Below are 23,108 nucleotides of genomic sequence, written 5' to 3'. Positions count from 1 at the left end.
ATGATGAGAACATTTAAAATCTGTTAGCAGTTTTCCAATGAACTATGCATTATTGTTAATTATACTCACAATGCTGTACAATAGATCTCCCAAACTTACTCCTGTTTAACTTTGTAGCCTTTAACCAACATCTCCCCATTCCCTGCCCTTGGTAACCTCCATTCTACTTCTCTGCTTCTATGATTGGAATTTTTTAGATTCCACATGTGAGACTATGCAGTATTTGTTTTCTGTGCGTCGTTTATTTCACTGAGCATAATGTCCTTTCAGTTTATCCATGTTATCACAAATGACAGGATTTCCTTTTTTTTAAGGCTGCATATTACCTGTTATATATTACCTGCCTATTACCTGTTGTATAACATTGTATAGTTTAAAGTCCACTCATCTGTTAAGGTTAATTCACATCTTGGCTATTGTGAATAATGTTACAATAACCATGGTAGGGCAGATTTCACTTGGACATACTGATTTCAATTTCTTTGGATGTATACCCAGATGTGAGTTTGCTGGATCATATATATGGAGGTTCTGTTTTCAGTTTTTTGAGGAACCTCCACATTGTTTTCCATAATGGCTATACTAACATTCCCACCACTAGTATACAAGGGTTCCCTTTTATCCACATCATTGCCAACGTTTATCTTTTTTTTTTTTTTTTTGATAAAAGCCATCTTAACAAGTGTGAAGAAATTTCTTATTGTGGATTGTGGTTTTAATTTTGCATTTCCCTGATGATTAGTGATGTTCAGCACCTTTTCATATACTTGTTAGTCTTTTGTTTGCCTTCTTTTGAGAAATGTCTGTATGGGTCTTTGGCCCACGTTTTTGTTTTTCTTTTTTTTCTTTTTTTTTTTTTTAAGTTCCCGGGCATGTGTACAGGATGTGCAGATTTGTTACATAGGTAAATGTGTGCCATGGTGATTTGCTATTTGCTGCACCTATCAACCCATCACCTAAGTATTAAGCCCAGCATCCATTAGCTATTTTTCCTGATGCTCTCCCACCACCCATCCCGCAACAGGCCCCAGTGTGTGTTCTTTCCTTCCTTATGTCTCTTTGTTCACATTGTGCAGCTCCCACTTACAAGTGAGAACATACCGTATTTGGTTTTCTGTTCCTGCATTAGTTTGCTGAGGATAATGGCTTCTTTGGCACACTTTTTAATTGGGTTTTTTTTGGTGGTGGTGTTGGTTTGGTTTAGTTTTTTGTTTTTGTTTTTCCATTGAGTTGAGTTCCTTATATATTTCCTATTAACCTCTTATCAGATACATGTTTTCCACATATTTTCTTTCATGCTCTAGGTTGTCTCTTCACTTTGTTGATTGTTTTCTTTGCTGTGCAGAAGCTTTTTTAGTTTTATGCAATCCTATCTGTGTATTTTTGCTTTTGTTGCCTATGCTTTGAGGACTAGCTCCAAGAAATCTTGGTGCCAAGACTTTAGTGTTTTCCTCTAACAGTTTTACAGCTCAGGTCTTAGATTTGTCTTTAATCCACTTTGAGTTGAGTTTTGTACATGGTGAGAGATAAGGATCTAGTTTCATTCTTCTGCATATGGATATCCAGTTTTCCCAATGTCATTTATTGAAGAGACTGTCCTTTTATTTTTTTGAGATGGGGTCTCGCTCTGTTGCCAAACTGGAGTGCAGTGGCATGATCTTGGCTCAGTGCAACTGCCTCCTGGGTTTAAGCGATTCTCCTGCCTCAGTCTCCCAAGTAGCTGGGATTACAAGCACACGCCACCACACTCAGCTAATTTTTGTATTTTCAGTAGAGACAGGGTTTCACCACGTTGGCCAGGATGGTCTCAATTTCCTGACCTCGTGATCTATCTGCCTTCGCCTCGCAAAGTGCTAGGATTACAGGCGTGAGCCGCCGCGCCTGGCCAAGACTGTCCCTTTCTTACTGTGTTATTTTGGTACCTTTGTCAAAAATCAGTTGACCTGGCTGGGCACGGTGGCTGACGCCTGTAATCCCAGCAATTTGGGAGGCCGAGGCGGGCAGATCACCTGAGGTCGGGAGTTCGATACCAGCCTGACCAACATGGAGAAACCCCATCTCTACTAAAAATACAAAAATTAGCTGGGTATGGTGGCACATGCCTATAATCCCAGCTACTTGGGAGGCTCAGGCAGGAGAATCATTTGAACCCAGGAGGCAGAGGTTGTGGTGAGCCGAGATCGAGCCATTGCACTCCAGCCTGGGCAATAAGAGCGAAATTCCATGTCAAAAAAAAAAAATTCAGTTGACCGTGAATTTGTATCTAGGCTCTCTATTCTATTCCGTTGGTCTCTATGTTTTTGTCTAGTATGGTGCTGTTTTGATTACTATAGTTTGTAGTAGATGTTGAGATTAGGTAGTGCGATGCCTCCAGCTTTGTTGTTGTTGTTGTTGTTGGAGACAGGGTCTGGCTTTGTCGTCCTGGCTGTGGTGCATTGGTGCTTTCTTGGCTCACTACAACCTCCACCTGCAGGTTCAAGCTATTCTCCTGCCTTAGCCTCCCAAGTAGCTGGGATTACAGTCATGTGCCACCACACCCAGCTGATTGATTTTTGTATTTGTTAGTAGAGATGGAGTTTCACCATGTTGCCCAGGCTGGTCTTGAACTCTTGGCTTCAAGTGATCCACCTGCCTTGGCCTTCCAAAGTGCTGGGATTATAGACGTGAGCCACTACAGCTGGCCCAGCTTTATTCTTTTTGCTCAATATTGCTTGGGGTATTTGGGGATTTTTTGTGGTTCCATATAAATTTTATGATTGATTTTTCTATTTCTGTGAAAAATGCCACTGGAATTTTGGTAGAGATTGCATTGAATCTGTAGATTGCTTTTGGTGGTATGGACATTTTTAAAATATTGATTTTTCCAATCCAGTAATACAGGATATCTTTCCATTTATCTGTGTTTTGATTTCTTTCATCAGTGTTACATAGTTTTCAGTGTACAGATATTTTACCTCCTTGGTTAAATTTATTCCTATTTTGATTTTGTTGACGTTATTATAAATGGAATTTTTTTTTAATTTCTTTTTCAGATAGTTTGTTGTTGTGTATAGAAATGCTACTGATTTTTGGCCGGGCGCGGTGGCTCACGCCTGTAATCCCAGCACTTTGGGAAGCCGAGGTATGTGGATCACATGAGGTCGGGAGTTCGAGACCAGCCTGGCCAACATAGTGAAAACCCGTCTCTACTAAAAACACAAAAATTAGCTGGATGTGGTGGCACATGCCTAATTCCAGCTACTTGGGAGGCTGAGGCAGGAGAATTGCTTGAACCTAGGAGGCGGAGGTTGCAATGAGCTGAGATCGTGCCACTGCACCACTCCAGTCTCAGTAACAAAGTGAGACTCTGTCAAAAAAAAAAACTACTGATTTTTGTATGTTGACTTTCTATACTGCAGCTTTACAAAATTCATTTATTAATTCTAACAGTTTTTTGGCGGAATCTTCAGGGTTTTCTACTTATAAGATCATATTCAGAGTTTTCTATTTATAAGATCATATTGAAAAAAAATCATATTACCTGCAGAGACAATTTAACTTCTTTTCCAATTTGGATACGTTTTATTTTTGTTTCTTGCCTAACTGTTTTCTAATTTAGCTTTTAGCTCCCTGTCAGCTAATCAGAGAAATACCAGTGAAAGAAGCCCAGACGTCTATAATGTAGAGGCAAACCAATTGCTTAAGAGACATGTCACTTTTCATAGTACCAAAGCAAAATTTCTCCTGTCATATTTATAAAGAAGATGTGAAACGTAGTTAATAGCATCCTCAGTAATGTCCCTAAGGAAAATTTTTAGATTGTCATATACAGATGCCAAAGTTTGGTCATACAGAAAAGACAAAAATCTGTAGTTTTAATACTTGGGTACTTTGTGGCATGTTAAAAATTAGCCCAATATTGAATGTTATAATACCGTAGAAGGAGAATGTGTGACATTTCATAGTTACGATGCAGCTGCATCTCATTTTTCAACTGGGTGTATTAAAGATTTTATTTCTGAGTACCTTATCCGGAACTACAGATTTAAAAGCTAAGATAACCAAATATTACATCATACCCATTCGTAAGAGATTCTTGGTCATATTCTTGTTTTTTACCATTGTTGGTTAAAGCTTGAATTGGCATTGCTTATTGCAACGTGGGTAATAAAAATAGCTTCTGGTTTGCTGAAGATAATGTTTTAGATATTACAGTTTTAAAGGTCTGAATTTATTATGTTGCTTCAAAGTTACCTTTTTGCATTTCTAGAACAGGAACGGCTGTTGTAGATCTCTCTGGGAATGGCGACCCCTCCTCAATTTGTACTGTAATGCGAAGTGATGGTACTTCTCTCTATGCAACCAGGTTTGTAGCCTCTGTGAGGATAAACATTTGGTTCTAAATCTGTTGCTTTCAGATGAAAAACTATTTACAATTAATTATGCATTATCGAACTCCACAGCTGACGACATTATTCTATAAGCTGTAAAACTGAAGTACTTCATAATCAACTAAAAATATTTTACAATGGCATGTTGGCAGGAAATGTATACTAAAAGATGACCATATTAGCTCAGGGGTTTCCTCATGCTGTAAAGAACATCTTACATGCACATAAATACCAGACCTTGTTGGGATTTGGTAAAGCAGGCTGAGGGAGAAGGCGGCCGTGTCACATTTTTTTTCCATCTGTCTCCGTGACTGACCTTCGTGGAAGGGCCAATCTCTGTTCATCAGTAAGAAGTGGGTTTATCAAGCACTCTTATTTCTGGGACAAAGCTAATAGGAAAGAGAAGCACTGGTGGCAAAAGTGTCTCCCAGGCCAGAATTTTATATTAGGTCACAAATCACTTTTGTAACATAAAGTCACAATATTTTGTTGTTGTTATATTAACTACCGTAATTTATTCCAAACAAATTATGTACCTTAACACCTGTACTTTAAGCAACCAATCAAGTCTCTTAATTTCCCCTTAGGAAATTCATCTCTTATCTTCTATTACTTTTCGACATTTCCCTTTACCAATTCTATGCAATTGGGATTAGGAAATGAGAAGAGCTTATATATCTAAGAGGTACATTGTTTTTCTAGATAAGCAAATATGTATATTAGAAAAGTTTTTTGTATCAACTAATTATTGCTAGACAGATTAAATAAATAAACCCTTGCACAGTAGTTATAAGAAGTATCCATTGAGAACAGAGGCTCTGTAAGTATTCGGGTCTGGTTAGTGCCTTTTTTGGGCTATCATTAGGTCTCAATTTTTCAACACCTGTATTTTTCTTTGGAAAAAGAAACATCCCATCAGAAAAGGGGCCCTATGACATGAGATCTCTATAACTATCCTGATTTGGTGTTTTTTCAGGCTGCCATTAGATGTAGACTTTTCTGTGTATTTACCTTAACACCTGTACTTTCTTTTTTTCTTTGAAAATAATTTTCTTTTTGCCACTTACTGAAATGTCAGATTTTTCGCTTTGCTTTAATGTCAGTTGCTTCTGCCTTCTAGTGGGTTTTGTATAGAATACCTTTGTGTGGAGGTTGTAAATCAAAGTTGTTATAGCAGACAAAAGTGCAGGAGAATACTGAAAAGAGCAGAGTGTGAGGCTGGAGACCTGGGACTGTTGTTTAACTCTCTGGGCTATGATTCTCTACTTTGTGAAATGAGAGATCTGGATTAAATGACCTGGCACTTCTTTTGGCTTTGAAATTCAGTTTCTACTAATTCAACCTGGAAATTGTTCTTATTCTTTTGTGTTTTTTCATTGGATCAAAAAGTTTCCCTTTGTTTTGTCCTTGTCTCAAACCAAAAAAATGTAACACAAGTGTCTATTTGTGACATCATTTTTGTGATAATCTGCTATACAAGTTTCTCAACATTTTAAAATTATAATCCCTCCAAGCAACCTTTTCAGCCATATTTTTCCTAATTGCCAATTCTCATGAAATTTTATCCCACAGATATTCTGTATCTGTGTATATATTGTATGCATATCTGTGGTTTATGCATGAAGAATAAGATTTTTTGTTGGCCAACTGTAGTGGCTCACGCCTGTAATCTTAGAACTTTGGGAAGCCAAAGCAGGAGGATCGCTTGAGACCAGAAGTTTGAAACTAGCCTAGGCAATATAATGAGACCCATCTCTACAAAAAATATGCAGTGGCTCTTGCCTGTATTCTCAGCACTTTGGGAGGACGAGGAGGGTGGATCATCTGAGGTCAGGAGTTCAAAACCAGCCTGGCCAACATGATGAGACCCTGTCTCTACTAAAAACACAAAAATTAGCCAGTTTTTGCCTCCATTGAGAACGCATGCTCTTTGCAATGTCAGGATCATGAGATAGGTACTAATGACATTTTGATGATCCCTAACATTTCAAAAGATCGAGGAATTTTTTCAGTCTTTCCAGTATCATGTTGTTAATCAAAAATAGCTCTAATTTAAAACTTCAATATTTCATAATCCTTGACTTGCAATTTTGGTTTATTTTTCATTATTTCGTATGCCAACTAGATACTTGTATCTAATCAGAGATAAAAGAGAAATTCTGTCAAAGGACTTTATGGCCTTTTTTTTTTTTTTTGGAGACGGAATCTTGCTCTGTCGCTCAGGCTAGAGTGCAATGGCACGATCTCAGCTCACTGTAGACTCCACCTCCCACTTCCTAGGTTCAAGCAATTCTCCTGCCTCAGCCTCCTGAATAGCTGGGATTACAGGTGTGCACCACCACGCCCAGCTAATTTTTGTATTTTTAGTAGAGACAGGGTTTCACCTGTTAGTCAGGCTGGTCTCGAACTCCTGACCTCAAGTGATCCTCCCACCTCGGCCTCCCAAAGTGCTGGGATTACATGCATGAGCCACCGCACCTGGCTGACTTTATGGTCTTTTAAATGCATTAGAAGGTATCCCCCTGACTGACCCAAGACTTTGAAAGTCCTTAGTAATACTAATAGGAGAGTATCTAGACAATACCTGTTTACTACATCATCTATATTTTAAATATGTTCGTTAAGAGAATATATTGCAGAGAAGTAACGGGTGATTCTTTTTAGTAGAGACTTAATCATAAAACATTTACCTATAAGACACTTCACCCAGAGCTATTTTAGTTGTTATTACTACATGTTGTAGAACTTTTATATATTAATTTTATTTATTTATATTTATTTTAGGTTTTACTTTTGCCAGTGTTTTTATTGTTGTTTTCCCCAAACCTATTTTTATCATTTTATATCAAAATGTGGTATTTGAATTGTCTAAGTGTGGTTGGAATTCCTTAGGCTGTGGGATAATTTAAGTTCTTAATTAGAAAATGCTCATTGCTATTAAATAGGTAAAATCAATTATTACCCAGATCTACTTAGTAACTGTTGGTTTATGGCCACTTTTTCAGAGATCTTGCAGCTGCTATAGATCGAATGGACAAGTATAATTTTGATACAATGATATATGTGGTAAGTAATCAGAACAAAAAGTTACGATCTCTAACTCATGAAAATTACAGAGGTAGAAATTGGATGCCATGTTGAAAAACTATGGAAAACTAATTATGTCAAACTACAGAGAGAAGTCAACATTAAGTATGTTTAAAGTGCGCAACTTCTATTTAAAAGTTTAAACACTTAAAAATGAAAAAGTTTACATTGCTTCATAGTAAGAAAAAATTACCTGAATCAGTAAAATGGTTATGTGAAATTAATATATACAGATCACCATAATGCAAAGTTTTTTTTGTTTTTTAGTTTTTAATTCTGAATTGGGGTCAATAGTTGTTTTTAAATAACTTTATTTTGAAGTAATTTAATACTCACAAGAAGTTTCAAAATAGTACAGTGTTTCCCCCCAAAGATAGTATATAACCATAGTACTTTTATCAATATCAGGAAATTAACATTGATAGAGACCTTACTGAAATTTCGCCAGTTTTTACTTGTACTCTCCTGTAGATGTTTGTGTGGGTATGGTTTTATGAGACTTTATCACATGTATAGATTCATGTAACCATCACCACATTCAGAATATAGAACTGTTCCATCACAAAACAAACTCCCTCGTGGTCAACCACTTAATAATCACACCTTCACCCAATCCTAACCCCTGGCAGCCAGTGCTCTGTTCTTCAGCACAATTTTGTCACTTTAAGAATGTTGTATAAATGGAATTATACAATATGTAACTGTTGAGATTGGCTTTTTTCACTCAGTATAATGAATGCCCTGGAGAACTATCCAGGCTGTCCTGTGTGTCAGTAGTTCGTTCCTTTTATTGCTGAGTGGTATTCTAGTATCTTTTTCCCCTTTCCTTACTTACCATGTGAAACCTTCCTTTTCACTTAGAAGAAAAGTTGCCATCAAATATTTATTTAGAGCTGAACTTTGGTCTCAGAGACCAGGGTCATCATAGCCGAGAGGGCAGAAATTTAAATGGAATACTCAGAAGGCTGAAGTTCACATTTCCTACTGACTCGGTGGTGCTACGGCTCTTATTCCCCTCCCTTGTACAGCACTCCACTTAGACACTCTTCTTGTGGCATCCTCTTTGTGTTTACTTAAAACGTATCGATTGACAAAGACTTTAGTCTGTCAAACCTCAAATATCTTAATTTGATTCAAGTCCAACCTATTTTTGTACATTAATTTGTAACTGTTCTTTTATTTTATATATGTTTTCTTCCCAAGACAGATAAAGGACAAAAAAAGCATTTTCAGCAAGTATTCCAAATGCTGAAGATCATGGGATATGACTGGGCAGAAAGGTAATGTCTGCATGGTTCTTAATTGTCTGTGCAGGGTCAGCTGAGCCTGAAAATGTACCTAGTGGTTAAAAGTTTTTCATTCAAATTTCAATTCTTTGTTTCAAGATATTAGTATGGAAAAGTAGATTTGATTTTTGTATTATGTCTTGGTTATAATAATTTCCACCTTACAAACATTTAATAGCTGTATTTTTATTAGTTATCTGCTCTCCATGGCTTAGTTTTCAAAATTCTTAATCCACGTCTCCTTTTTCTCCTAAAGGCAACTAGTAGTTTAATCACATGCTGTTGATTATAAAGTGAAGATGTGCTTAATGTCCTTTGTAGCATACAAATCACATCAATTTCATTTTATTAATTTTTAAAAACTCTGAGGGTTAAAGTTCAAACCACTCTCTGAAAGGTATTATATGCTTTCAGCAGCAGCTCTTGTTTAACTTTCAGTTAACTAGATGCCCACTCTTTTAGGTGCCAGCATGTGCCCTTTGGAGTAGTGCAGGGAATGAAGACTCGAAGAGGAGATGTCACTTTCCTAGAAGATGTTTTAAATGAGATTCAATTAAGGATGCTACAGAACATGGCTTCAATTAAGAGTGAATTCAGTTTTTTCTTATTAAAGTCATAACTTACATGCCACTTTTGTGTTACTCTGGACTTCGGGCAGTGTGATTTATTATGTCTGTCCCTCCATTGAAGTGTCACTAACTTTGTCAAAAATAGCTTTCACTAATTAGAGGTGCCAGAATTTTTATACTTGCTACTCGGGAATTGGTCACTTCAATAATCTGAATTGCTATAACCTTGGTCCTCTTTTCATGAACAGCTTGAGCATTGTCATTCTATTGTCTGGGTGGTCACGTGAAGTTTCTATGTTATAATTTGGATTCAAATCACAAGTCCTTATGACTTTAACCTTCATCCTTGAAAAACTAAGTATCAGATATCCTACAAGTATCTTTTGAATAAATAAATTTGGATTTCTTTTCCTTTAATGTAGGCAGGGGAAATGTCATTATCAAAGGTAAAATAGCCTAAATTAGGAAAGTAAATTACTCATTCTAAATCTGTTCTTGATTGTCAGCATGCATTTTTGGCAGATATTACCTTCGCTTGGATCCATGATTGGCACAGTGTCATGTAGAATAAAGATAGCTGCCTTTGTCTGTTTCAGCAACTAAAGAACTCAAGAACCCACAGGAGACTGCAGAGAGGGTCGGGCTCGCAGCACTCATTATTCAGGTCTGTTAAGACTCCTATCTGTGAGGCCCTTTGGTTTGGTACTAGAGCAAATCCCAGCAGTGAAGATTTCCTCTGTCGTTTTAGGACTTCAAAGGTTTACTCTTATCTGACTACAAGTTCAGCTGGGATCGTGTTTTCCAGAGTCGCGGGGACACAGGAGTCTTCCTACAGTACACACACGCCCGCCTCCACAGGTGAGAAGAGGCTGCAGGGAAACCTTGTACTGCACTGTGCTTCCCTAGGTTGGGTCCTGTGATTCTAAGACCAGGGGCCCTGTTTTCTGGGCTTTTCCAATATCTTCTATTGAGATCTGACTAGAGTAGGCCTTCTTTTAGGGAAAAAAAATTTTTTTATTGAGCATCTATGTTAGAAATACATTTATGTGTATTATGTTAGTCCTCAGAATAACCCTGTCGAAGAATATACTATTACCTCCATTGTGTGTGGCTAAATAGATTTAGGAAAATTAAAGTATCAGATCAAACAGTGTTGGCATCAAAGTCTAGGGCTGTATTAAGGAGACCAAAATTGTGTATTAGAAGGTGATGTTCATCACTTGGAGCTCTGTGCCCTTGTATGACTTTTTAATCTTTTGATGTTTTTAACTTTAAACTTTTGATAACAGTTTGGAAGAGACTTTTGGATGTGGGTACCTGAATGACTTCAACACTGCTTGTTTACAAGAGCCACAGTCTGTTTCAATTCTTCAGCATCTTCTCAGGTACGATGTTTTCTAGGGATCATCAAGTGTGCTTCTGCTTATCAAAATGGCTATTAGCATTTTTGCTGCCCAGTAGAGTCAACAGGCCAGTAGCTGCCTTCTGCCTCTAGACTTTTCCCAAAGGGATGCCTAAAAAGTGATTATTTGCATTTTGAGGGCAGAGGGCATAGATTAAGACAATGCTCAAGGAGGACAGTCTTTAGGTCTTCAGAATATTATCACTGATGAATAGCACACGTGTTTAGCCACCTCGGGCTCACATAAAGCCTTATAAAAGCATAACCTTTTAGTTTGAGAAAGAGCATCTTCTTGCCCTCTGTGATAAGTGAAGGAAAACACCTGCCTTTGTGCAGCTTCCCAGAGACTGTAAGTCCTTCATTTGCCTCTTGGTTTCGGTTCATAATCTCAAATACATGTATCTGATGCTCCCATGCTAGGCAAGACACCACACATTTTCGCTCTGACGGGCATTGTTGGTGAAGCTAAACATGCCAGAGCTTAATCTCTAGAAGGGATGTGGGTGGTTATGAACAAGGCGGTTTTCTTTGATTGCTAAATAGTAGTCAGTGGTTCTTTCCTGGGATCAGAAAAATTTACTCACATGTACAATAGCTAATGTGAGGAAAAATAAGCCACCTGGGTTTTCTTAGCATTGAGGGTAGACTTTGCTCATTTATATTTTATGTTCCTAAACATGGCTGGAGGCTTTTTACATTCACCAGCCATGATTAAAAGTTTTGCTGTGGACTAGGTCTAGGGAATAGCAAGATGATTTAGAAGTCCCTGCCATCAAAGAATTTGTAAGAAAGAAAAATGTTCCTTTGCCTACAAATGTACACACAGTTTTTTCATATCCTTCTACTTTTTTTTTTGAAACAGAGTCTCGCTCTGTTGCCTAGGCTAGAGTACAGTGACTGAATCTCGGCTCACTGAAACCTCTGCTTCCCGGACTCAAGCAATTCTTCTGCCTCAGCCTCCCGGGTAGCTGGGACTACAGGCACTGGCCAACACGCCTGGCTACTTTTTGTATTTTTAGTCGAGGACGGGGTTCACCATATTGGCCAGGCTGGTCTCAAACTCCTGACCTCGTGATCCACCCACCTCGGTCTCCCAAAGTGCTAGGATTACAGATGTGAGACACTGCGCCTGGCCATACCTTCTACTCTTAATCATGTCAAGTCAATCTTATATTCATGATCTTTTAATGTCTAATGTCTTAGTGTAACATGTACAGTCTTTTCCTGTTCACTGTTCCTGTCATCTTTTAGGTTCGACGAGGTGCTTTATAAGTCATCTCGGGATCTTCAACCCAGGCATATTGTCAGTTACCTTCTAACTTTAAGGTACTTTATAATCTTCCTGTGTTCAGATGTTTAATGGCATTTGAGACCTTTCTTTCATCTAAAGGTTTCCTATAAACAAATCCCTTGGTCTAAAATTTGATGTGCTTTTAGTTACAGGAATTATTGCTTCATCTATACAAATTAGCAGTTAATGTTCTTTCATTCATTCAGTTATACAAGGTACTGTCACTAAGACTGGAGAATGGGAACTGACAACTCCACAGTTACAGCACAGTGCATGTGTGTTATGTTAGAGTGAACATAAGAGACGGTGTTAGGGCAACCAGCCGAGCCTTGAGAGATCAGAGAGGGCTTCTCAGAGGAAAGGAGATATTAATCAGGAGAAGGAATGTGGCTGGGAAGAAGAAAAAAGCCCAGAGTTGAGCAAGAGCATAATAATACATTTTAAAGGATCCGTAAGCATTGTCCTGGGAGGCTGATAAATGAAGCGTGTATAAACCTGTTTGCCATGTACTGAGGCATTTAAACTTATTTTCAGGGCCGTGGGGTCCATACAGGGATTTTAAGCAGAGGCACAGAAAAATAAGCTAGAAAACTTAATTTTTCTAATCTTTAATGACAATTTCATGGTGTCTATTTTAGAAACTTGAAATAGAAATTATTGAGTCCACCCTTGTGTAGCAGCAGCTGTATCTTCCATAAAGCTATTTCATAAAAGAAATTTTGCTTTTACTCAATGTTTATTGAAATCAGACACTTATCAGGACTGTTTTCTTGATTATACTTTTTACTTTGTCTTCTCTAGATTTATGTAAGGATTTTTTTCTTCCTTTAAATGACACCTAAGACATATAGAGATGAAGAAGTCTTTTTTTTTTTTTTTTTTTTCTTTGAGACAGCATCTCACTCTGTTATCCAGGCTGGAGTGCGATCTTGGCTCACTGCAACCTCCACCTCCTGGATTCAAGTGATTCTCCTGCCTTAGCCTCCCTAGTAGCTGGGATTATAGGCGTGCAACCTCACGCCCAGCTAATGTACAAAATCTTATGAAATGTCATTTTATCATTAAAACTGATATCTTAAGTATCATTTCTTCGACACGTTGTTATACTTGATGCCATACCTAAATTTAAAAAGATACTTTAAAGAAGTGTGGCCAGTGTGTGTGGAGAGTGGATAACTAGTTTCTACCCACCTCACTGTACAGAGGAAAAGGCCATGCTGTGTTATACATTTGATTGCAGGTTGCCTAAATGAGGAAAAATGATTAGAAAAGAATCCTTTATATTTGTAAAATTAACAATGAAATCATAATCTTAAGAATTGCCCACCTCTTAGTAGTAGAATAGGGCCGAGATCTAAAGCTTGAGTTTTGAATTCCAGTTTCAACTTTACAGTTTCGAATACATCCTTTAATGGTTCTTTGCTTTATTTATTAAGTTGAAGGAGTAAGATTAGGTATCAAGCTCATATCTTACAACAGGAAATTACTGCTGGTACCATCGTGATTTCTCTCTTCCTGTTTCAGTCATCTTGCAGCTGTGGCACACAAAACACTACAAATAAAAGATAGTCCTCCTGAAGTGGCTGGGGTATGTTATGTTGAATATTTTCTGTATAATCCCTAGCTCCTCAGACTAATATTACTAAGTCAGTCTTGTAATTTTTCTAAAATAGCATTCTGTTGTTCAACTGTAGTAGTGTACTTCCTCAGCTAATAATTAGGCTGTAACAATCAATGTTTATATACTTCCCAACATACTAGACTATGAAGCACATTTTCCTACATGAAATATTATAGTGATGTTTCCCTTATCTGAAGGCATACTGTATAATACTATCACTCCCACTCCATGACACTTTATGTACAGGTCTTACTATAAGGGATGCTAGGAATTTATCTTCTCTTGCCTATAGTAACTCGAGGGCACTTTGACATATTGTTCCTGCTTTAAATTAAGAAGAATTACCTTGAAAACCATTCTCATATATTGAATACATTCCTGTTATTGAATATTTGAAATCATTCTTTATTTTGTAGGCCAGACTTCATCTTTTCAAAGCTGTCCGTTCTGTCCTAGGCAATGGAATGAAACTTCTTGGAATAACACCTGTATGTAGGATGTAATTTCCATTAAAATGGCTTTTAAAATGTCAAATGAACTCTAGTTATCTATTCTTAGATGCCTTACTGTTCAGAATAATTTTTTTTTTTTGAGATGGAGTTTCTCTCATTGCCCAGGCTGGAGTGCGATGGTGTGATCTTGGCTCACTGTAACCTCTGCCTCCCGGGTTCAAGCAATTCTCCTGCCTCAGCCTCCTGAGTAGCTGGGATTACAGGCATATGCCATCATGCCCGACTAATTTTGTATTTTTAGTAGAGACGGGGTCTCTCTATGTCGGTCAGGCTGGTCTTGAACTCCCAACCTCAGATGATCCCAAAGTGCTGGGATTACAGGCATGAGCCACCACGTCCAGCCAAAGTTAAACTATTATTCTGTGTCAGAATCTGTATTAAGTGTGACTTGTTAAGTTATTCAGTCTTTATCCTTAAATAAATAAGTCATCTGAATTATCTTATGGTCAGTAGGTATTTAAATAGACATTTGAGTTTTTTTAAACCCAAGGTTTGTGGTCTAATGGGGCTAAAGGATTTGAATTTAAACTTTGGCTTGAAATTTCTTACCATGTCATTCTTCCAGAAATTATTCTAATATATGATTCTATAGTAGATTATACATGATTCAGAGACTATTCTGAAATGATTTAATGTTTTCATGAAATAAAAGAATTGGTGGGGGGGAAAAATTATCAGTTTTCTTGTAATTGTGGCTAGTTTGGAATAAACATAGGGAGATCAAAAAAAGCATCTTTCTGTTAATATAGCTGACAGCTACTCCTAGAGACAACAGACCTCATGCTTCCCTTTGAGTTAACATATACAGGTAACTCTTACTGTGTGAATTCAGGAACTAAATACATTTTAATAGCAAGGAATTACTTGTAAAGACATTGAATTAGGATCTTTTTGTAAAATGTAGTCCATTCAACCATAATTTGAAATGGAGTTTCTTACAGTTTCCTTCATATATCTTCATATTGGTGACATACATTTTGTGTGGCTTCATTAGATAACATGAGCATGGCTTAGGCAACAAGAGTAGGATGTGGTATGTTTGATCAGTACGGCCATCCTCGTCAGCCAGCATTTCCATTCAGGTCTGCTATAATTTATTCTAAACGTTGCTAGTAGTAGTCTTTTGAATACCAGTGACAGTCTATTTTTATGAATAAAGAAGCAAATTAGCTTAAACTGAAGCTTCTCTAGAGTGAAAATTATTTCAGATTAGCAATTATGACTTACCTTCTTAGTCCTAGAAAAGATTCAGCCTTGCAGTTCCAATTTAAGTGAAATAACTCCCAGATAATTTTCGACTGTCAAATTTTTCTTAGCATAAACCAGCCAAGGGATGAAAATGTAGAGACATGTTTTACACATCCAATATCCCTCTCTACTTGTTGAAGAAACTTTCCCCTTCCAAGATCAGTAGTGTCTTCCTGAGTATTTGAATCTTGAGTGAAACCATACAGGAACAGTAATGGGTAGAGCCAAATCTTGACAAAAGCTAAAAAGACTTTTCATTAATTCTTAGAACCTAGACGCTTGTAGCCCTGATTGTGAACCTTCTTAAAAATTCTTTTTTGCTTAAGGCTTGCCCAGAGTTGATTTGCAGCCAGAGAACCCTATAACTAATACAATTCTACATACAGAAAATAACAGTGCATTATTTTAATGGTCATATGTATAATATAAAAAAGTGATTAAACAGAATTCAGAATTCATATAAAGTTTATTGCTGAATTTCCCCATTAACATTACAGAAAACACTGAAATTTCACAAATTATTGAGAGTCCAACAGTTAAACATACTTTATTTTAAAAAGTACAAAAGTGACATTAGAAATTTTTTTGAAGAAAAGTACATCATCTAACAGCAAAGAAATATGAACCAGATAATGAATGGCACAAATATAGCACTAAAGGGGTACTCAATCACCACTGAGAAATCATCTGAGTTATGAAATAGATTCATTTTGAGAAGTTACACATTCAGTTTGTTGATGAACTAGTCTGTCTTGTTTCTGCCTCTTGTAAGAAAAGGACTAGGTCTTTACTGCTGCTAGGACAAAATACTGTACATGAATTGGAGAATAAGGAGGGGTCATCCTTCTCCTCTGGTACCTGAACAAGAGAACAGTTAGTACAGAAATGGCTTTGGCACTTTAACCTTTAGACATTGTCCCAAACCTTGTTACTTGAGTATTGTGGCCTCACCATGATTTTTTTTTTAACACCGTATCATCTCCATACTTCTTATGTACAAATTATATATATACACAATAATAAAATTCCTTCATTCTAAAACAATAGTTTGACCCCAAACAGGTCCACATTGTTTCTGTATTAGCAGTTCACTCCGATAGCTTTGTTTGTTGTTGTTTCCACATACAGCACTGATCTTAATTCTTATGCCATATAGTTAATTTTTTGTTTATGCTACCTTCTGGAATTGACTTAAGGCTCTAGTTTAATGCAAATGGTTCAGTCTTAACAGGAGTCTCACATGAGGCTAAAATCACACACCAATAACTCTCTCCTTTGAAGCTGTTTCTCCTTGTTGGATGGATGTAGTGTCTTGTCTGGGTAATCCATAGAGATATATGGAAACACATACAAGAAGAGTACCCAGGGCAAAGGTGAGTGCTGAAAAGGAAAAAAAACAGCTTTATCTGTATGTGTGTCTTTAAAACTGCCTAATGATCAGTTTAAAATTTTGAAAACTCTTAATTGTGGGTTTACACTATCAGATCATATTTATATGATGGCAAGGTTTAGAAAGGTCTTCTATTACAGAAAAAAAAAAAAAGAGGGGGGTGGCGGGGCGGGTAAAATCAAGGCAATGTTGATCACTGATTAGACTTTTTAGAACATGAGTATGCCTAACTGACACCACTCTGACAAAGAACATACTAATTTCCCTATAAAATATATAATTTTTTTTAAAATGTAAGTATAAATATATATATAAGTACAAAAGAAAATGTGGTAGAATTGGCGAACCTGTGAAAGTTTAGAGTAAAAGATAACTAAATTCAGTTAGGTGACTATTTAAACAAATCAAAAAAATCATAATTTCTTAATAGGAGATGAGGCGATAATTTACTACTAGTCTTAACCCTTTTTTCATCTTTTTTTTTTTTTTTTGAGACAGAGTTTTGCTCTTGTTGCCCAGGCTGAAGTGCAAAGGCGCAATCTCGGCTCACCGCAACCTCTGCCTCCCGGGTCCAGACGATTCTCCTGCCTCAGTCTCCCAAGTCGCTGGGAGGAGCATGCTCCACCATGCCCAGCCAATTTTGTATTTTTGGTAGAGACAGGGTTTCTCCATATTGATCAGGGTGGTATCGAACTCTTGACCTCAGGTGATCGCCCGCCTTGGCCTCTCAAAGTGCTGGGATTACAGACATGAGCCACTATGCCTGGCCCCTTTTTTCATCTTAATCTTAAAAATCAGGATACAAGAAACCAAAATATAACTTGTCCTAACTTGACAAATATATTTCTATGACATCACGCTTTATTTTAGTTCACTCCTAACTGAAAAAAAACCAGCTGTGCTTTCAAAAGAGGGGAAGGTAGGACAAAAACTTACATCTAAACAGTTAACTGAAAGATTGCTAAGACATGTTAGTTGACCATCAGTAAGAACATTAAGCAAAAGCATTTTATACTGTTCCTATGTACTTCTTATGAGCAATGCTATAAGGATTTTGTTGAACATAAAGATAGATCAGAATTACAACTAAAAGTTGACCCAAATCGGGTAGAAAAATATCTAAGGGAAACCTTATAAGCACCTGATGACTGAAATGGTAAGTGGTTGGTAAGTAGTGCCAGGCACTACTCTAAAGCACTTCACCTGAAAACAACCCTAGGCAATAGGTGATATTATTCCCATTTTACAGATGAAGAAAGTGTCACCCAGGGTACATAACTTCCCCAAGGTTGCACAGTTAAGAAATGGTACAGACAAGATTTGCCACACACTATACATGGTTTTCTAAAATTTCTAAAACATTGGCTTTTCCCTATTTCCATTTATAGACAGGAGTCAACTTAAAAATGAAATGTAAATATAAGCCAGGTCTCTTTTACTTGATATATTTAATAGCTATTCTTCATATATTGGTTTGTTATAATAATTGATCAGTAAAGAAAATTATTACACTATAAAAGCACCCTGAAATGTTAAGTCAGTATCATTGCTTAAATAATTTAGAAGCCAAATTAATGCTGGGTGTGTTATATTAGGACTAGCAAAGCAGTGGTACTGGAATGCCAGCTATATTAGTGAGTTTTATATTAATTACATATTGAATGAAACAAAGATATAAAAGACAAAATCTAGATTTTGATTTTGTTTTCAAAACCATGTCATACCCGAATCCAAACCAGTTGGAAAGTACAAGCTGAGGGAGGAATAAAAGATGTTTTCTACATTCTTCTAAAGACTGCTGCAAATAATTTCCTAAAATCTTTATATGTATTTCCTTGAGTACCTTATCACATTCAGTCACTCGAGTTGTCCTATATAACACCTATAAAATACAGGGAGGCCTTGACTGCAAAAAACGTCCCTTCACTTTCACATAGAGCCAGTACCCCTCGTCTTAAGCTCTAAGACCACTTAAACAACCAAAGTACTGCTTAGCCACATCCCATACAACTATGAACAGCGGTATGGGTAGAATAAACTGTAGTAACAAAACTAGGAATTTCTGTAAACAGTATGGCCAACTGCCACTTTTAAATAAAGGAATATATGAATCAAGGAAATGAGAGGCTTTTCCATGTTAAAAACTCGACACAAACTAAGACATACTTATCTGTAATCCAAACAGCATTACTGAAGCAATGGTGGAAAGGACAATGGCCGCCGCTGCAGAAAAGCCTTTCATGATGTTGTCTGTGTACTTAACCACAACGGAAGTGTAGAGGCCACCAACACTTGCAAGAACTTGTATACAGAAAGAAAGAAAATCTTATCACTCAAATAAATGAAACATTACATAATGGTGAGGCAATTTTCATCCCCAGAGATGCCATACTAATTTACCTAGGAAAAGGAAAACACTGTTTTCCTTAGGAGTCATCTGAGAGTTTGTGCTAAAATTGAGTAGTAGTTCCTATATAATACTGTTTTTCCAAAACAATGCCCAGAGGGCTATGTGGTGCACTAAATTTTACACAATTTTTGCTAATACGTTAGATATTTGGGGGCATTGCTATCCCAAAGCAATTTTGCCTTCACAATCAAATCTAAGTCAATAAAATGAAAATATATTCAAACTGGTATTTACAGTATCAAAGGATTAATTTCAAAATGTTATAAGAGCTTAAAATGGACATCTAACTTAAAAAAGAAAATAAAGGATCTACTAAGAACCTTTAATTCCTGGATACTTACAGATGACAAACCAGACATAATATGTGTAACCATAGAAAAATCCTTTTTCTTTAACTTCAGCTCCATCTGACAAGTAGACGCCAACTAATGTCACAATAATCCCTGATAGATACATTTGAATGTTTCTCACCCAAAGAGAAGTATCTGAACTCTTTAAAACTTTTTCAAAATATACTCCTGAAAGAAGAAAATTAGACATGCAAACATTAAAGGTTACTATAAATTAATTTAAAATGTCTTTCCTTTAGAACAATATCCTAGAGATATATAAAGTATATGATTTGGGGAACAAAACATACTTTACTTAAATGTGCACTTATTATGTAGGTTGTGACACATGGCATACTGTACATTATAAATTTATGTTTTTACAAAGTATATAGAATAACAGTGGAAAGTTTATAAGCTACATTTAACAGAAGGCTGTTAAGACAGTTTCTGCCTTTATTATAGCAGTAAGATAGACCACAAAAGCTCTCTGTACTACTTAACGCCAGTAAATTATTTGCTTTGGTCAGCTGAAAAACTACACTATTAAGAGTGAATTATAAACACACCCCTGTAATATCTGCCTACTAATGAATACTCCTAATTCTGCAATATAGTCTATAATCACCACTAGGAATCTTTTCAGAGTAACAACCAAAATGTAAGTAGAATTTGCTGTGTGAAGCCATTTTCCTTTAAAGCAGGGTTCCACAAGCCAAGTTCATACACAAGGTCAGAAGGATCATGAACTCCCCAACTGGATAATAAATTTTGTGTATATGTGCATTTTTCTGGAGTTGAAGGTCCATAGATTTTTTCAGATACTTCAAAGGAGTACATGATACCCCTCCCCCACAAAAGTCCCCTGTCTCTCCGGATTTATACTTAAAATGAATGCATATTTTACAAAGCCATTAAATATTTTAGTTATAAACATCACGTTAGAGCCTTAGGAATTGCCAGTGAAGTATTTATCAACTAAAAGGTCTAACGAAAAACAAGATTATTTTTGATGAGTCTGTGTTGGAATGGGAACATAAAATAGCTATTCTTATTTTCACCTTTGATTTTACCTTCTGGGAAAAACATTTATCCAGTGCCCAGTTACCCCAAACACAGAGAGATATTAAACCACCCTCTGTTTCCTCAATTGTGTATTAAGAGAGTGAGTTAATAAAATGTTGAACATAATCATTTATTCAAGATATTGCAAAAAATCAAATAGTATATTTTTTAGGTAACTCAATTTTTGTTCCCAATTTGTTGGTTTCTAGAACACAATGCTATCATTAAGTATATTCCTGAATCCATATTTTCCCCTCCTATACAACATCTTATTTACAAGCAGTATTTTACTTCTGTATTCAGCCTGCTTTCCTAATCAAAAATAGAGTCCTGACTTGAAATAGGTACAAATAAAGATATATAATAAAGATATATAGCTATAACTAATAAATTCCACATAAAGCTTTAAGCAGAATATATTAAAAACTATCATCTCTGCTGGAACTATTTCTAAAACTTTTTATGTTACACTTAATATTCATACTTTCTTATCTTGATGCATTGCAGGAGTGCTTGTCCCTACACGTACAACTCCAGACTTCCATGGATTTTTGATGTTAGTGATTTTGTGTTGTCTTTCCTCCCTGTTTGGTTGTTAGTTTTATGTATTATGCTTTCTAAGGTACTCTTGACCCACCTCATCATCCTACTCCATAGCTCCTAACCTGTTAAAGCAGAGAAAGAACTTGAGGTTACAGGGGAAAAAAAGATATTTAGGTGGCAATATTAACAACCTAAAGCAGCAGGATCTGATTTGACGATAGTGGCAGTTCCAGAAAAAAGGAAAGGGCTTTCTGAAGGCTAATGTTCTCCATTTTCAGAGGTCTTTTTTCATTTACTTTTGGGTTTTGGGCCAGACTGAGATGGTCAAGGATAGATAACAGAAGTAGTTAACTGCAAGTATGAACAGGGATTGAGTCTGAACTTAGTTGAACGATGCTATACATTTACTGAAAAAACAGCTGACATAAAACTAAATATAAGCAAGAAGATAAAGTTTAATGGGAATAAAACTGAGAAAGCAAGATAAACTAGACTGGTGTCTAAAGTTTGATGTTTTCGAAAAATATGACAAAAGAATAAAACGATGCTTTCATGATTTACCTGCAAATCCTGAGCACAATACAGCAATAGCTATAGCACCAAACCCTAATAATGGATTTTGTTCCACCTGCAATATTAATTTTTAAAGTTATTTTTAGTGACTAATAAACAAGAGTTCATCCAAGAGTCCAAATAAATACAAAAACCTGTGTTACAGTCTTACTAAAAGTATATTCCACATCAGACACAGCTATTCTACAGAATAAGACAACTAAACAAACAAAAAGACCATTCCAGAAATTAACCAGGGCACTTGGCTTAAGTGAAAAATGTGTTCCTCAAATCACAGACATAGTATATGCTTAATATATTGTGTGCCCACTGTTTCCTAATATCAATAAGCACTCTAGCATGAACTTTTGAACAGGCCAAGTCAGCATGCTACTTAATTTTAATTTCTACTATCACTCTAACTTAAAAGCTTATACCATCAATCCTGAAAACGATAACAATTTAACTTATTTATTCCTCATCACCTACAGGATAAAGTGCTGCCTCTTAAGACTCCCCAATTTATTGAATTTTTAGTATACCTTCTGTGTACCAGATAAACATTGTCTATACACATAGCTATGGTTTGAATGTCCACTTCAAAATGCGTGTTGAGATTTAATTGCCATTGTAACAGTATTAAGAGGTGGGCATTTAAGAGATGATTAGGTCATGAAGGCTCTGTCCTCAAGAAGGGATTGACGCCATTACTGAAGGAATGAGTTAGTTATCGAGGGAGCAGGTTTCTGATAAAAAGGATGAGTTCAGCCCACTTCCCTCTTTGTCACGTGGGATCGCTTCTGCCTTCTGCCATAGAATGACCCTCACCAGATGCCAGCACTGTGTTCTGGACTTCCCAGCCTCCAGAACCATGGGCCAAATAAACTTCTCTTCTTTATGAACTACCCACTCTGTGTATTCTGTTATAGCAGCAGAAAATGGACGAAGATACATACTAAATGAATAAAGAAGATTGTAATACACAGCTCTGGTTCTTAATTTCTTATGTAGGCAAAATTGACAAGTATATATAACCAAAATAGTGTGAGACTAGTGCTAACAGATCCAAGTATATGGGTCCTAACCCTCTGTTTCACTTTATTTTCTCTTTTCTAAACTGTCAGGATCTTTCATCAGTCTTTCCTGAAAGATAAATACTATCTCAATAGTATCACTGAAATTAGTGGGTTGAGATTCATGACTATAATATGACAAGTATATACCTTGTTCAAAATAAATAAGCCTGATATAAGAAAAGTACCACTTTATGGTACCTGAGAGAGCAAGCTTCGTCTAAAATGTTTGCATAAAGATAAAAGGAGAAACAGAAGATACTGTAGACCAATGGTTCTCAAAGTATGGACCCTGGATCAGCAGCAGTGGTACCACCTGGGGGTTTGTTAGAAATAAAAACTGTCAGGCTCTACCCCAGA

The 23,108-nt window shown here is 36.5% G+C and overlaps 2 protein-coding genes across 4 annotated transcripts in view; one reads left to right on the top strand and one right to left on the bottom strand.

The window, feature by feature from the left end:
• RARS2 (arginyl-tRNA synthetase 2, mitochondrial) overlaps positions 1 to 14,569 on the top strand; it is a 76,053-nt gene extending 61,484 nt beyond the window's left edge. Inside the window, exons 10-19 of one of the 3 annotated variants that reach the window (XM_033234561.1) lie at positions 4,250 to 4,345; positions 7,376 to 7,436; positions 8,661 to 8,737; positions 9,206 to 9,330; positions 9,909 to 9,976; positions 10,061 to 10,170; positions 10,602 to 10,697; positions 11,966 to 12,040; positions 13,530 to 13,593; positions 14,043 to 14,569. In XM_033234561.1, the coding sequence (XP_033090452.1) occupies positions 4,250 to 4,345; positions 7,376 to 7,436; positions 8,661 to 8,737; positions 9,206 to 9,330; positions 9,909 to 9,976; positions 10,061 to 10,170; positions 10,602 to 10,697; positions 11,966 to 12,040; positions 13,530 to 13,593; positions 14,043 to 14,129 (859 nt within the window). In that variant the 3' untranslated portion in view covers positions 14,130 to 14,569. The other 2 variants (XM_033234559.1, XM_033234560.1) reach the window with 2 other exon arrangements.
• A 1,273-nt stretch (positions 14,570 to 15,842) lies between these two features.
• SLC35A1 (solute carrier family 35 member A1) overlaps positions 15,843 to 23,108 on the bottom strand; it is a 34,286-nt gene continuing 27,020 nt past the window's right edge. The window contains exons 5-8 of the mRNA XM_033234562.1: positions 21,685 to 21,751; positions 19,528 to 19,704; positions 18,943 to 19,077; positions 15,843 to 16,766 (exon numbers count right to left, since the gene is read on the bottom strand). Coding sequence (XP_033090453.1) covers positions 16,639 to 16,766; positions 18,943 to 19,077; positions 19,528 to 19,704; positions 21,685 to 21,751 — 507 coding nt within the window. The 3' untranslated portion in view covers positions 15,843 to 16,638. The remainder of the gene's footprint in view (positions 16,767 to 18,942; positions 19,078 to 19,527; positions 19,705 to 21,684; positions 21,752 to 23,108) is intronic.

This window comes from Trachypithecus francoisi, unplaced genomic scaffold (assembly GCF_009764315.1).
Source record: "Trachypithecus francoisi isolate TF-2019V2 unplaced genomic scaffold, Tfra_2.0 Lachesis_group15, whole genome shotgun sequence".
Lineage (NCBI taxonomy): Eukaryota > Metazoa > Chordata > Mammalia > Primates > Cercopithecidae > Trachypithecus > Trachypithecus francoisi.
The sequence above is the reverse complement of the archived record's forward strand: the minus strand, read 5'-3'. Positions and strand labels throughout refer to the sequence as shown.